General features: G+C 48.4%; 1 protein-coding gene across 1 annotated transcript; it reads right to left on the reverse strand.

The window, feature by feature from the left end:
• Positions 1-5,818: 5,818 nt before the first annotated feature.
• On the reverse strand, positions 5,819-14,617 carry LOC121565695 (golgin subfamily A member 6-like protein 1). The gene is made up of 5 exons (XM_041876200.2): positions 14,559-14,617; positions 14,288-14,395; positions 13,833-14,063; positions 11,671-13,341; positions 5,819-6,252 (listed from the first exon to the last, which is right to left on the reverse strand). Exons 1-5 carry the CDS (start codon positions 14,595-14,597, stop codon positions 5,893-5,895), a joined length of 2,409 nt encoding a protein of 802 aa, XP_041732134.1. The 5' UTR covers positions 14,598-14,617; the 3' UTR covers positions 5,819-5,892.
• Positions 14,618-15,603: the final 986 nt, after the last annotated feature.

Below are 15,603 nucleotides of genomic sequence, written 5' to 3' on the forward strand. Positions count from 1 at the left end.
GCACCAAGCCTGTGTTGCGCGTCGCCAGCCTGGTCCGGCCTGTTTCTGTCCCTCGCACCAAGCCTGTGGTGCGCGTCGCCAGCCCGGTCCGGCCTGTTCCTGCTCCCCGCACCAAGCCTGTGGTGCGCGTCATCAGCCCGGTCCGGCCTGTTCCTGCTCCCCGCACCAAGCCAATGGTGCGCATCGCCAGCCCGATCCGGCCTGTTCCTGCTCCCCGCACCAAGCCAGTGGTGCGCTGCCGCCAGCCCGGTCCGGCCTGTTCCTGCTCCCCGCACCAAGCCTGTGGTGCACGTCGCCAGCCCAGCCCGGCCCGGCCTGTTCCTGCTCCCCGCACCAAGCCAGTGGTGCGCGTCGCCAGCCCGGTCCGGCCTGTTCCTGCCCCCCGCACCAAGCCAGTGGTGCGCGTCGTCAGCACGGCCCGGCCCGTTCCTGCTCCCCGCATCAAGCCAGTGGTGCGCGTCGTCAGCCCGGCCCGGCCCGTTCCTGCTCCCCGCACCAATCCAGGGGTGCGCGTCGTCAGCCCGGTCCAGCCCATTCCTGCTCCCCTTACCAAGCCAGTGGTGCGCGTCGTCAGCCCGGTCCGGCCCGTTCCCGCTCCCCGCACCAAGCCTGTGGTGCGCATCGTCAGCCCGGTCCGGCCTGTTCCTGTCCCTCGCACCAAGCCTGTGGTGCGCGTCGCCAGCCCGGTCCGGCTTGTTTCTGTCCCTCGCACCAAGCCTGTGGTGCGCGTCGCCAGCCCGGTCCGGCCTGTTCCTGCTCCCCGCACCAAGCCTGTGGTGCGCGTCATCAGCCCGGTCCGGCCTGTTCCTGCTCCCCGCACCAAGCCAATGGTGCGGCGTCGCCAGCCCGATCCGGCCTGTTCCTGCTCCCGCACCAAGCCAGTGGTGCGGCGTCGCCAGCCCGGTCCGGCCTGTTCCTGCTCCCCGCACCAAGCCTGTGGTGCATGTCGCCAGCCCAGCCCGGCCCGGCCTGTTCCTGCTCCCCCGCACCAAGCCAGTGGTGCGCGTCGCCAGCCCGGTCCGGCCTGTTCCTGCTCCCCGCACCAAGCCAGTGGTGCGCGTCGTCAGCCCGGTCCGGCCCGTTCCTGCTTCCCGCACCAAGCCAGGGGTGCGCGTCGTCAGCCCGGTCCAGCCCGTTCCCGCTCCCCGCACCAAGCCAGTGGTGCGCGTCGTCAGCCCGGTCCGGCCCGTTCCCGCTCCCCGCACCAAGCCAGTGGTGCGCGTCGTCAGCCCGGTCCGGCCCGTTCCCGCTCCCCGCACCAAGCCAGTGGTGCGCGTCGTCAGTCCGGCACGGTCCGTGCCTGTTCCACCTGTGCCTGGTCCGGCACCGGTCAGCTGCTCCACGCCGGAGCCAGAGCAATCCGCTCCACCGGTGTTCAGTCCAGCTCCGGTCAGCAGGGCCGGACCATTAGGGTGAGAGAGAGAGGGGTGGTCACGCCCGGAGCCGGATCCGCCTCAGAGGCGGAATGCCCACCCGGCCCCTCCCCTGTGGTGTTTGGTTGGCGCGGTCGCAGTCCTGTCACGCAGGTACTGTCACGCCCTGGCTCTGGGGACTCTTTAATGTTGAGCCAGGGTGTTAGTTTCTATGTTTAGTTTTCTAGGTTTATGTTCTAGATCGTGTGGATCTATGTTGGCCAGGGTGGTTCCCAATCAGAGGCAGCTGATTCTCGTTGTCTCTGATTGGGACCCATACTTAGGCAGCCTGTTTGGCACAGTTAATTGTGGGATCTTGTTCTGTAAGCTTTGTGTTGGTGTATTAACCTAGGACTTCACGTATCATTTTTTGTTTTGTTATTTTGTAAAGTACTCATTAAAAGATGTACGCATATCACGCTGTGCCTTGGTCTGCTTCTTACGACGAACGTGACAGTAGTCCAGGTGTGACAAAACTAGGGCCTGTAGGACATGCCTTGTTGATAGTGCTGTTAAGAAGGTAGAGCAGCGCTTTATTATGGACATATTTCTCCCCATCTTAGCTACTGTTGTATTAATATTTTTTGACCATGACAGTTTAAAATCCAGGGTTACTCCACGCAGTTTAGTCACCTCAAATTGCTCAATTTCCACATTATTTATTACAAGATTTAGTAAGGTTTAGGGTTTAGTGAATGATGTGTCCCAAATACAATGCTTTTAGTTTTAGAAATATTTAGGACTAACTTATTCCTTTCCACCCACTCTAAAGCTAACTGCAACTCTTTGTTAAGTGTTGCAGTCATTTCAGTCGCTGTAGTAGCTGACATGTATAGTGTTGAGTCATCCTCATACATAGACACTTGTATTAGATCGGTTTTCATAAACTCAACCAAGTTAACCCAGATGGTACGCTTTATTTTGGGGGCAAGTGATAGCAACAACATTGACTGGAGATATATTTTGAACTGTGCACATTCATGTTTAAGTAAAATATTTTTATTTTACAGGGTAAGTTGACTGAGAACACATTCTCATTTCCAGCAACAACATTGTATTTTAATGAGTGACACCCTAGAGGGTGTCAAAAGGGGGAATCCAAATTTCCCTGAAATTTCTTATTTTGGGTTTTCTTATTTTGGGTTCACACCCAGTGGGTGTGAAAAGGGGGATTGTTGGGATTTGTTTTCTCATAATTGGATCTGTATGTGATGAATAGCTTAGAAGGAATGCATTAATGATAAGCATAGGTTTGTACTATACTGATATAAATTGTTTCACATAACAGGCTGTGATTCATGTAAGGAACGTTAGGGGGAAGGACAGATAAGACTTGTATTTCTTACAGATACGAACACTGCCTCTTTGTTGTCTGTGAACCGTTGTCTGTGAACCGTCCTTGAACGTATGTACTCACAGTACAGTGGTGTCTTTTGGGTGCTAACTCCACAGGTTGTTATGATAAACTTATGCCTGGCAACAGTGTGCAACAGGTGGAGCGCCAAGGGGTTGGGACCAGCCCGTGCGCCAACGGATTGGCTGAGTAAGTCTAAACCACGCTCAGTCTCTACTCTGATTGGCCAGCAGAGAGTGGGAACTATCTCTGTCAGAGTATTTGAAGAAGAACCTGTAACAATGGATTAGTTCTCTGTCTGCCCTGCGTGGTATTTCAGTGAGCCCGTATACGAACCAACATACTTATCATACATACATTTAGCATATAATAAATTTAGCTTGGAATGAATATCTCTTGATTATGTTTTCTATTATTCCAATACCAGATTTGAATTATGCAATTTCTAACAGTTGTCATGCAGGAATAGGAGAACTCGTGATGTGATGTGACATCGCTAATGAAATGGGGACGTCTCTTGCCACCAAGCCATCAATTAAACTAACGTTAGTGTCTTGTTTTCTGTCTGTGAGATTATTTTGAAATGTGTCAGCTACTGCTCTCTGCTCCAACCTCATCATCAAACTGAAAATATGCCAAATGTCAATACATTTCCTGCGTGTGACAGGTCTTTAACATGGTATATTACACACAATTCATGGAAACTTTACTGAACTCACAAAATGTTGAAATACACATAACCCCTTTCTATGTGATAGATTTAGCTAAACTGTGCTAATCTAGGAAATAATAAACTTGTCTGTTTTTTTGTCAACAGTATGTGCCAAAATCATGGAGTTGCTGGGCCAGAACAAGGTGGACCATCGTCAGAGGAAAGTTGCTATCGTCAGCCAAGACAGTTTCTACAGAGTCTTAAGGGCGCAGGTGGCTTAGTGGTTAAGAGTGTTGTGCCAGTAACCGAAAGGTCGCTGGTTCTAATCCCCAAGCCGACTAGGTGAAAAATCTGTCGACGTGCCCTTGAGCAAGGCACTTAACCCTAATTGCTTCTGTAAGTCGCTCTGGATAAGAGCGTCTGCTAAATAACCAATTATTATTTATTTAATTATTTTGACACCTGACCAGAAGGCCAAGGCACTCAAGGGCCATTACAACTTTGACCACCCAGGTGGGGGTGGCAGATAGCTTAGCGGTTAAGAGCGTTGGGCCTAAAGATTGGACCGAAAGGTCGCTGGTTAGAATCCCTGAATTGCTCCTGTAAGTCGCTCTTGATAAGAGTGTCTGCTAAATGACTAAAACGTAAATGTAAAATGTACTTCACGCAAACCCAGCATAATATTCACAGGTAGTTCTAGGTACTTTTGTGTGACTCAGATTTCGGAACGGACCATATACGACGCTCCTTCGCTCTGTTTGCATGCAGCCTCCTTAAGACTTGAGTATTATTCCTGAATAATTTTTTTTCTTATTCATGGTTAGTTTTTTTCCCTACAGGAACATTGAGGTAATCCTTGCAGCGAAAGGGGAGAAAGTGAAGAGGGTAGAAGGAGAGGCGGCCTTCGAGATTGTTGTAGACAAGTCCGGCAAGGATTCAACACAGACTGCTCACGATGCAGATGCAAAGAAACCTTCACCAGAGTCTGATGACTCAGGGAAATCATGACTAACTCTCTGTGTGTGTATGCGCATACATGCATTTGTCGATGGACTGATCACAACAAGGACACCATTCTCTATGAGTGAGAAATAGCAATTACTAAATAAATGCAACACTGCTTTTGATATTTCTATCTCTATATTGTTTTCATAACATGTTGATCATTTCTTATCACACTATTTTATACCAACTGAACACTAGTGTCAGAATATTATTGGGTTTACACCAATCCTACAACTACTGCACGGATCACACTCAAACAGAAAAGGCTGATGCTTGCAATTCATTTTTATTGTAAAGTTGTATGATATAAAGCAGGAAAAATGAACATCCAAAAGCCCATTTAGGGCCATGGCAAACTGCCTATAATGGACGCTCTCCCTCTTCCTCCATTGTTCCCTCCAGCAGCTCATTAAAGCAATGCTGTCAATCCACACGGAAGCAGAACATAGTGCTCCTGTTAAACAACAAACAGTCATTGAACGAATGGGATTCACAGTAATACATTTGTCTTATCATTTTAAATCATGAAGTCGAGTTCTGGAGCCCCCATCCTCTTATCACAAGCCCAAGCACTTACCTCATCTGTTCTTCTGTCTTTTCCTCTCCCTCCCTCCCTTTCATCCTCTCCTATTGATGCTTCATCAGATAAAGTGACCTCATATGCCACAATCTGTTTCAGGAAAAAATAAACATCCGAAAGCCCACTTACATGAGGTGAATAATCACATGAGATCAGGAATTGTAGTTTTTGAGTTGAAAGACATTGCATAAATGCACTTCTGTCAACACTAATACAGTTGTCTACAGAGAACAGGCTTTGATTGTAAACACTTACCTAATGTAGTCATCCAAATGTGCTCCTCCTCCAACCCTCCCATCCTTTCCAATTGATGCTTCTACAGATCTGTTTCTATGGCTGCTCTTTTCATCTACCTCAGATTGGAAGTCTGCCTCTTCGGAATGCATTAGCTAGGTTCCAGTTGGGATAGCTAATTTGCCCATATGTCCATCTCCTCTCTATTACTCTTATGAAACGGTTTCACCTCTTTTCTCTTGGTCTCTGTTTATCTTGTCTTCTTCTGCCTCTGAGTATTGCCCTCCCCCCTTGCGTTTTCCATAACTTTCTTTTGATCCACTTAGCTCTTCTTTACTGCTAATCTCATTGACCTTTTATCCCATGGTCCGTCCTGATTCTGTCCATCAGAACTTGAATTCTATATCTCCTATTTCCCTCCTGATAAACTACTCTGGTCTCCCTTCCTCCTCTCATGTTTTCTCCTCTTCACCCTCGTGCCTGGCTCTGTATTATCCCCCCCCCCCTACCCCCCACCCCTTTGCTCCTTTTCCAGTTTTTTTGTTTGTTTTTTGCCTTAAATATAAAATTTGTTGTTTATTTACATCTATTAACATACCTAAGAGCATTGACAACATTTCTTTCTTCCTTTGTCTGCTCGCTTTTCTTTCGTCATCTACTCAAAAGTTGTCAACGCCTCGTCCGCCTCATTCTTCTGCTTCTTCCTTGTTCTCCTCTTGGCAGACTGTGCGTGAGCGGTCTCTGGACACTGCTCCCTCTCTTCCGTCCACACAGATGTAAACGCTGTGACCTGGTATGGCACCACCTGTTTTGCTCTCTGTGTCTGCCCTTTTTTCTCATACATCGCACGCCTCTTTTCTCTTTCAATCTGTGCAATCTGCTCTTCTCTCTCATACAGTTTCTCCATCTCCATCTTGAACCTGGCCTCGTCATCTTTTATTCTTTGAAGCTCTGCTCTCTTCTTATCCTCGTCCCATATCCTTTTCTGCCTTTTCTTCTCCTCCTTCTCTTGTTCCTGCTGTTATGATTCAACTGGATAAGAACCCAAATGCAGACAAGTACACCAAGCCAGAGAAGTTTTAACAGGTTTATTTACAATGTTCAAAGTCCAGGTTTCCAAATATATGGGAAGAGCAAGTCCAGGTACAGGGAGGGTAACAGATCCAGATCAGGGCAGGTGTGGTACCGTAATGTCCTAGTGTCCGTGGTGAGTCCAAAAGAGAGGTCCGGTAATGGAGAGCAGGATGGTGGTGGCAGGAGTGAAGCGGAGGCAGGAGTCAGGTTCCAAATATCTGTGGCACAGGAGAAAACGTAAATAGAACAGACCAAAAACACAAAGAGCAAAAATAACCAGGTTGAGTCGGCAGCGAGACTAACATGGTCGTCTTGACTATGATCTGACGATGAGTGGTAAGTTTGACCGGGTCTTAAAGGCTGAGGTGATTATGGTGAATGAGCTGCAGCTGGAACCCTGACTCCCGCACACCAGACTTCACTCCTGCAATCAAGGACAGACAGAGGGGAGGGAGAGAGCAGAGAGAGCTACCTATCAGCAGTAGGCCTAACAGTACCCCCCTCTACGGACGCCACCTGGCGGCCGACGGGGTTTATCGGGATGTAACCTATGAAACTCTCGGACCAGAGCAGGATCCACAATGAAGCTCCTGGGCACCCAGGAACGTTCCTCGGGACCATAACCCTCCCAATCCACCAGGTACTGGAAACCACGACCTCGGCGGCGAACATCCAGAAGTCGCCGGACAGTGTAGACCGGACCCCCACCCACGATCCTGGGCGGAGGAGGGGGACGAGAGGGCGGGCACAAAGGGCTAACCGACACAGGCTTAATCTGGGAAACATGAAAGGTGGAATGAACCCGTAGGGAGGCAGGAAGCTGTAGCTTGACCGCGCAGGGGTTAACAATAGACAGTATCTTGAACGGTCCTATAAAACGAGGCGCCATCTTCCTAGACTCCACCTTCAATGGAAGGTCCCGTGACTTCAGCCATACCTCTTGACCAGGAGAGTAACCGGGAGCCTGGGACCGGTGACGGTTGGCTTGCCTCTGCATGTACGCCGAAGCTCGGGACAGAGCTACCCTGGCCTTCCTCCAGACCTTGAAGCAGCGGCGCATTTGGGACTGCACCGAGGGTACCGCAAGTTCCCTCTCTTGGGAAGGGAACAGGGAGGTTGATAACCCAGAGCACACAGAAAAGGAGACAAACCAGAGGAAGCGTTAGTCAAGGTGTTATGAGCATATTCCACCCAGGGGAGCATGGAGCTCCATGACCCAGGGTTAGACCCAGTGACACAGCGAAGAGCGGTCTCCATCTCCTGGTTCGCTCTCTCGGCTTGCCCGTTGGTCTGGGGGTGATATCCAGAGGACAGGCTGGATGTAATGCCCAAAGCTTTACAGAAAGCTTTCCACACCTGGGAGACAAACTGGGGACCCCTGTCAGAGACAATATCCGTGGGTAGACCATGAGAGCGGAACACATGTTCAACCAAAATATCAGCCGTCTCTCTGGCAGTGGGCAGTTTAGGTAGGGCCAAAAAATGAGCGAACTTAGAAAAGCGATCAATCACCGTAAGAATGACAGTCTTACCAGACGAGGGGGAAGTCCAGTGACAAAATCCATAGCGATATGCGACCAGGGCCGGCTGGGTATAGGTAGAGGTCGTAGATGACCAGCGCTGGCCTGGGTGGAGTTTTTACTTCGTGCACATACCGTACAAGCAGCAATGAAGGCTCGAGTGTCCGCCTCCATCGTGGCCCACCAGAACTTCCGTCGCACAAAGTCAAGGGTCCGCGAAACTCCAGGGTGACAGGTAAGGGGAGACGAGTGAGCCCACTGAAGTACCTGGGAGCGAGCAGACTCAGGGACAAACATCCGGTTAGGAGGACCCCTCCCAGGGTCAGCTTGATGATGTTGAGCCTGTCTAACAATCCCCTCGATGTCACATGTGATGACTGCAATACTGCAGGTAGGAGGCAAAATGGGTTCAGGGTTACTACCAGTATCAACAGCCGAATGAACACGAGACAGGGCGTCAGGCTTGACGTTGCGTGACCCAGGACGGTAAGACAGAGAAAAATTGAATCTCCCAAAAAATAGTGCCCACCTGGCTTGACGGGGGGTTGAGCTGCTTCGCTGACTGGAGGTAAGCCAGATTCTTATGATCCGTCCAAACGATGAAGGGTTGTTCCGCCCCCTCCAACCAATGTCGCCACTCCTCGAGAGCCAGCTTAACGGCGAGCAGTTCACGATTTCCAACATCATAATTCCTCTCTGCCTGAGAAAGTTTCCTTGAGAGAAAAGCACAGGGATGCAGTTTGTTATCTTCAGGAGAACGTTGTGACAACACTGCACCTACCCCAGTGTCGGATGCATCCACCTCCACGACAAACTGGCGGTCGGGGTCCGGCTGCATCAGAATGGGAGCCGAGGCGAAGCGATGTTTCAGTTCTTCGAACGCTGATTCGGCCCCTTCATTCCAAGCGAACGGTCGTGAGATGGAGGTGAGAGCGGTGAGTGGCGCCGCAATGCGGCTGTAGTCCTTGATGAACCTCCTATAGAAGTTCGCAAACCCCAGGAATCGTTGAAGTTGTTTGCGGGTAGAGGGAGCTGGCCAGTCCGTGACAGCAGAGATCTTAGCTGGGTCCATCCGCAACTCCCCCTGAGCTATGATGTAACCCAAAAAAGAGGTCTCAGACACATGAAATTCACATTTCTCCATCTTCACAAACAGTTTGTTCTCCAACAACCTTTGCAACACCTGGCGCACATGCAGTTCATGTTCCTGGGAGGACTCTGAGAAAATCAAGATATCATCCAGATAGACAAAAACAAACCGATTCAACATGTCCCGAAGGACATCATTGACTAGTGCCTGAAAAACAGCAGGGGCATTAGACAACCCAAAAGGCATAACCAGATACTCAAAATGTCCCAAGGGTGTGTTGAAGGCAGTCTTCCATTCATCACCCTTACGAATGCGCACCAGGTGATACGCATTTCGTAGATCCAGTTTCGTAAAGATGGTAGCACCATGAAGGAGGGGAAAAGCAGAATTAATCAAAGGCAGAGAATACTTGTTCTTAATGGTGATGTTGTTAAGTCCACGGTAATCAATACAGGGTCTGAGGGTCTTATCCTTCTTAGCAACAAAAAAGAATCCCGCTCCTACAGGTGACGAGGAAGGACGCATAATACCTGCCGCCAAGGAGTCCCGAATGTAGTTCTCCATAGCCTCCGTCTCCGGCCGGGAGAGATTGTACAGGCGACTGCTGGGGGAGCGGGGCTCCTGGCTGGAGGTCAATGGCGCAGTCGTAAGGCCGGTGAGGAGGAAGAGAAGTAGCTCTGTGTTTGCAGAAAACGGATGCCAGGTCATGATACACGTCAGGGACAGCAGAAAGATCCATGGACTCCAGTGGAGGTTGAGGCACAGTACTGGCAGGAGTCTGAGCAGAACACAAACAATTCACATGACAAAATGTGCTCCATGAAACAATGCTACCTGTCACCCAATCAATGTGTGGATTGTGTTTTATGAGCCAGGGGATACCAAGGACCAGGGGAGTCTGTGGGCAGTCGATAATATGGAATTGAATGTTCTCCTGATGATTTCCCGACACTCTAAGACAAACAGGAACAGTCTGATGGGTAATGCGGTTCAACAATTGTCCATTTAGACCCTTAGCCTGCAGCGGACAGTCCATAGGAACAGTCTCCAAATCCATTTGTTGAGCCCACTCTCTATCCAAAAAGCTTTCGTCGGCACCAGAGTCAATCAGCGCACTAACAGAGAAATTCTGGGACTGCCACTGGAGGGATGCCTGGAGCAGAATGCGGGGAGAAGAGGAAGAATCCGCTGCTCGGCTCACCAAAACTTCTCCCATTAATGATGAGCCGGCCCTTTTCCCGGACGAACTGGGCAGGAAGGAACGAAATGACCAGCTTCTCCACAATACAGGCAGACCCGAGCCTGAATACGACGTGCACGCTCCTCTGATGACAACCGTGCACGACCCACCTCCATGGCTTCGGGTTCAGTGCTCCTCGTATCGACTCGGGAAGACACGGCTCTCTCCGTAGGGACGATGCAGGGAGGAGTTTGTTGATGACAGACAGGTTGCTTGGAACTAACACTCCTCTCCCGGCGGCGCTCCCGAATCCGATTATCCAACCTGATAGTGAGTGAAATAAGATTATCCAGCGTAGGCGATTCATCATATGACACCAATTCATCTTTTAAGGTCTCAGACAAAGCATTGATGAACACTCCTTGTAATGCCTCGTCATTCCAACCACTCACTGCTGCTAAAGTCCGAAACTCCACTGCCATCTCCGCCACACTACGAGCCCCCTGCCGAAGAGAAAACAGCCGTTTCGCAGCCTCCTTGCCTCGTACGGGGTGGTCAAAAACCTTCCTCATCTCCGTGGTGAAGGCAACGTAAGCGTTGCAAATGTCCGACTGACTCTCCCAGACCGCGGATCCCCAGGCACGAGCGGAACCGCTAGTAGAGTTGATAAGGTAGGCAATACGGGCTCTTTCTGAGGCGTAGGTGAGGGGCTGTTGTTCAAACACTAACGAGCATTGAGTCAAAAAATCGCCACAGGTTCCCATGTTCCCGTCATAGCGCTCTGGAGCAGGAACAAAAGGCTCTCTGATCTGGGCTGAAGGGGTAGTAAGGGCAGATACTTGATTGGAGAGTAATTGAACCTGATTAAGCAGCACCTGACTGTCCTCAGCAATCGTTTTAAACAGGGTATCATGTTGGCCAAGTAAAATGCCCTGATTGGCTATGGCAGTCCAAATTTGAGTGCACTCTGGGGTGGTATCCGAGCTACTGTCTGCTGGGTTCATGTTGGTCAGATCATACTGTTATGATTCAACTGGATAAGAACCCAAATGCAGACAAGTACACCAAGCCAGAGAAGTTTTAACAGGTTTATTTACAATGTTCAAAGTCCAGGTTTCCAAATATATGGGAAGAGCAAGTCCAGGTACAGGGAGGGTAACAGATCCAGATCAGGGCAGGTGTGGTACCGTAATGTCCTAGTGTCCGTGGTGAGTCCAAAAGAGAGGTCCGGTAATGGAGAGCAGGATGGTGGTGGCAGGAGTGAAGCGGAGGCAGGAGTCAGGTTCCAAATATCTGTGGCACAGGAGAAAACGTAAATAGAACAGACCAAAAACACAAAGAGCAAAAATAACCAGGTTGAGTCGGCAGCGAGACTAACATGGTCGTCTTGACTATGATCTGACGATGAGTGGTAAGTTTGACCGGGTCTTAAAGGCTGAGGTGATTATGGTGAATGAGCTGCAGCTGGAACCCTGACTCCCGCACACCAGACTTCACTCCTGCAATCAAGGACAGACAGAGGGGAGGGAGAGAGCAGAGAGAGCTACCTATCAGCAGTAGGCCTAACACCTGCTGTATCTTCAATCTCCTTTTCTTCTCCTCCTTCCTCCTTTTCTCTTCTTTCTCTTGTGCCTTTTGCTGCATCTCCAGCACCTTCATTCTCTCCTTTTCCCTGTTCTTCTCCTCCTCCATCCTCTGTTTCTCAATCTTTTTCAACTCCTCTGCCCTCTTTTTCTCCCTCTTTTTTTCTTTCTCCACCCTCTTTTTCTCCTCTTTTTCGTGGGCCTTCTGTTGCATCTGCTGCTTCTTCATTTCTTTTTTTTCTCTCTTTTTCTCTTGCTCTTGTCTCTTTTTCTCTTGTTCGATCTTTAGTTTAATCTCTGCCTTCTCCCTTTTCATCTGCTCCTCTAACTTCTTTTTTTCCATCTTTTCTGTCATTTTCCTTTCCTCCTCAACCGATTTCTTCTGTCTCTTTTCCCACTTTTTGAGCTCTTCTTCCCTGTCTTTCTCCGCCTTCCTTTCTTTTTCCTTCCCACTTTTCATCTTCAACATCTCTTCATTTTTCTTAGCCTCGTCCTTGAAATATTTAAGCCTCTCTGCGTAGCTCATGGCATTAAGTTCTTCTTTCCCTAGGCTCGCCATCATAGACATTGCATTTGCGGTTGCATATCTCCCTTCCATTGTACGACTATCAATCTTCTTCCTCTCCCTCTCACCATAAGGATCCCTGTGTAGACATCTCTGTTGTTGTCCACTCATGCTCTCCTCACTTTCACTACTCCCCTCCTCACTTGTACTACTCCCCTCCTCACTTGTGTCCTCACTCATACTCTGAGACACATCCTCCTGAGACAAGCGCAAGGGCGTCACAGCCTTCTCAGTGGTGACGCAGAGCGCCTTGATGTAGTCAGCTTCTGAGTTCACCCTGTGAGCAAGTGGGCACAGCTCCTCGTAAATGGAGCTCCACGTGAGTGAATCCTCACAAACGTTGTCAGGCAGGTATAGGTCAGATGACTGCCTCTTGAGCACATTCACAACCTCTGCTAGGTCCTGCTGGGTGGCCCCCTGAGTGTCCTCTTGGACGGCCACTGGCGTGGCATCTGTGGTGGCCTCTGGGCTGGCCGGACGCTCGGGGGCTGTGGCAGGGGTCTTAATTTGTCCTACTGCAGAGGAGCAGGAGGCCTCAGTGTCATCGTTCTTGTCATAGTTGTTTATCCTTTTCTTCAGAATCTCTTCCTTTCTCTTTTGGGCCATCCTCTCTTTCAGCTGCGCTTTATACATATTCTCAATTTCTGCGCCTCTCCGTTGAACTTCCTCAGACAATTCCTCAGACGATGCAACCTCTGACCTCTTGCCCTTATCCTTGACCTTTGCCTGGTCAGTCAATGGGTACCTGGGGTGGACATGCGGATGGGTCTGCCTCAGCTGGGCAGGAGGGCCGGGAGCCAGGAGGTAGGATGGGACAGAAAATCTGTGTGAAGCGTGTGGGTGCGACGTCTTGGACGGAGAATGAGGCCGTTTGTCAGGGGAGGTGCAGCTCTGTGTGACCAGAGGGGGAAAGATTGAGTGTTTCTTAGCCGGGTTCTTCTGGGTGGCGGCGGCATGCTGGTCACACTCCGATTGGCTTTTGGTGAGGTACTTGTGGAGATTGTACCAGGGGAGAGCTGGCAGTGTCGGGGAGACGGGACAAAGAATGGAGGAGGCGGAGCGCTGCTTGATCACCCCTTTATCTACCCCAATCTGTATGATGACAGACACATTTTTATTACTTAATAGCTTGATGGTCCATGTTATTACTATCTTAAAACAATTATATGTGTATGGGTAGTACATATTATAGAGAAAACATTTTATTACTGTATATTAGCTTATTAGGAAAATGGGATCGTCCACACTTTTGGATTTATTCTATTTCAACTCTTCTAGGAATGCAGACCTTCCTGAGAATACTACCAGTGCAGAATGCAGACCTTCCTGAGAATACTACCAGTGCAGAATGCAGACCTTCCTGAGAATACTACCAGTGCAGAATGCAGACCTTCCTGAGAATACTACCAGTGCAGAATGCAGACCTTCCTGAGAATACTACCAGTGTGCAGTTTTTTTTATTGCTGTCTTATTTCACTATTCAAACTATTTAGATCTAATTTCCGTGTATCAGGATTGGGAACATCTCAAAGCAACTACAGTATATCTACTGAGAAGTCTGATTTAAGAAAACTGCTCGTTACCTCCTCCAACAACTTGTGCAGCCTAAATATTTCTCCATACAGCGCCTTTATCTCCCTCATGTTTCCTCGCTCAGTTCTCCATGTCTCTTTAGCCAATCTCCAATGGGCGAGCTCAAGGTCATGGATATCCTCCCGCATGCCTAGTTCAACCTGGGTCCCCTTCTCATTGTGCCTCTTCTTTTTCCTCTTCTTCGGGGTTGAATCGGTGTTCTCCTTGCCCTGCCTACACACCTTTGGGGCAGTAGGGATATTGAGAATAGAACATGGTATATTTTGTTTTACTCATTGGATTATTATGTGCCTTCCATCGTTTTCCGTTGCTATAGAATATCAAGAAGGTATAATGTTGACCCTAGATCAAGCCGTAGTTAGTCCGAAGTTTCCACTGATTGGCCATAAATGATTAGTCTGGACCACTTTAGAGATCATAGAGTTAGCCTGCAGATGGGACTTACAGTATGGCTGGGGAGTTGGGAGGAGTTGGGAGGGTGGTTTGTTCTGAGCCTGTGGAGTTCGTTAGTTCCTGTGCAGAAATCGTCCCGTGCAGTCCGATTTGCCCATGGCTAGAAATTAAAATGAGGACACACATGCAGTCAGTAATGAGGTTATCCTTATACAAGCTTGTTATTTTCAATCTTAGAAAAGCTCATAGGCCTATATGTCAAAATTATGATTTTAAAGCACTGGAGTTTCGACTGAGGGTGGTGAGAGAAAAGGGATTCTAACCATTCTTATGATGAGCCTTGGGAAGGAGAACTTTCCCATGGTTCCCTCAATTACTGTAATCCTGAAAAAGATACAATATAATATGGCTTAAAAATATTATTATATTATTTAAATAAACTCAATTAAATTGTGCCACAAAGTAGGACTACTCACACTAAATCCCAAGTAGTCCCAACTACTTACCACCAAGCACTTCAAAATGAACCATCCAAAATATAGCAACGCTTTTCACCCTGAATTGAACTTAAGTGTTGCCGTAATGTGACAGTAACGCTATGGCAAACCCTTTAGGCTGTCAACATATCTGAACACAGTCATTTATGACATCATGATTGTGATGTAATGTGATGCCATGGGAGACCACACCCACCCTGACAGACAAATCACCAGAGCCATATTAGGCCTATTTTCAATTACCTTAACCAATTAGCCCACTTCTATGGTTGAAATACAGTATATTTTGTAGTAGTAAGCTCATAAACATAGTAAAAACCACACTGCAACAATGTGTATCACTTCACAGCTACTGTCCATGATACATGAGTGGGTGTCCTCTGATTGGGTCCTAAAATTGCACCCTATTCCCTACATAGTGTACTACTTTTGACCAGGGCCGATAGTGTACTTTATAGGGTGCCATTTGGGATGTACATAGGACTATGGAAACATTACCTTTGTTCATCCACACAATCAGTTTTGCCTTGATATTAAGTAATTTTTGCTAAGTGAAAATTATTGGACAACAAGAAAGAAATGTATTCATAAGAAAACAATAGACACACCTTATTGTAATATCAATATAGATTCCAGTTGTAAATGGTTTACATTATACAACAAGGTAACTCTTCAGGATGCTTCAGAGAACCAGTAGGCCTAGGCAATAGAACATTACAAAAACTGCATGGTGGCCAATTTAATGTATTATTGCAACATTACAGCATTTTTTTCACACTTATTTCATGAGTTTCAAAATGAGGACCCTTATTTTGACGTTTTTACAAACATTATTTTTCTGAAGGAAGTGCTTGTCCGTGTTCTCGCGTTG

This window comes from Coregonus clupeaformis, unplaced genomic scaffold (assembly GCF_020615455.1).
Source record: "Coregonus clupeaformis isolate EN_2021a unplaced genomic scaffold, ASM2061545v1 scaf0995, whole genome shotgun sequence".
Taxonomy (NCBI): Eukaryota; Metazoa; Chordata; class Actinopteri; order Salmoniformes; family Salmonidae; genus Coregonus; species Coregonus clupeaformis.

Coding starts and splice junctions, on each gene's coding strand:
- LOC121565695 (XM_041876200.2), bottom strand. CDS start 14,597: ATGGGAAAGTTCTCCTTCCCAAGGCTCATCATAAGAATG. Junction 13,342..13,832: donor TGCACAAGTTGTTGGAGGAG/GTAACGAGCAGT, acceptor GTCATCATACAG/ATTGGGGTAGATAAAGGGGT. Junction 6,253..11,670: donor GGAGATTGAAGATACAGCAG/GTGTTAGGCCTA, acceptor TCATAACAGCAG/GAACAAGAGAAGGAGGAGAA.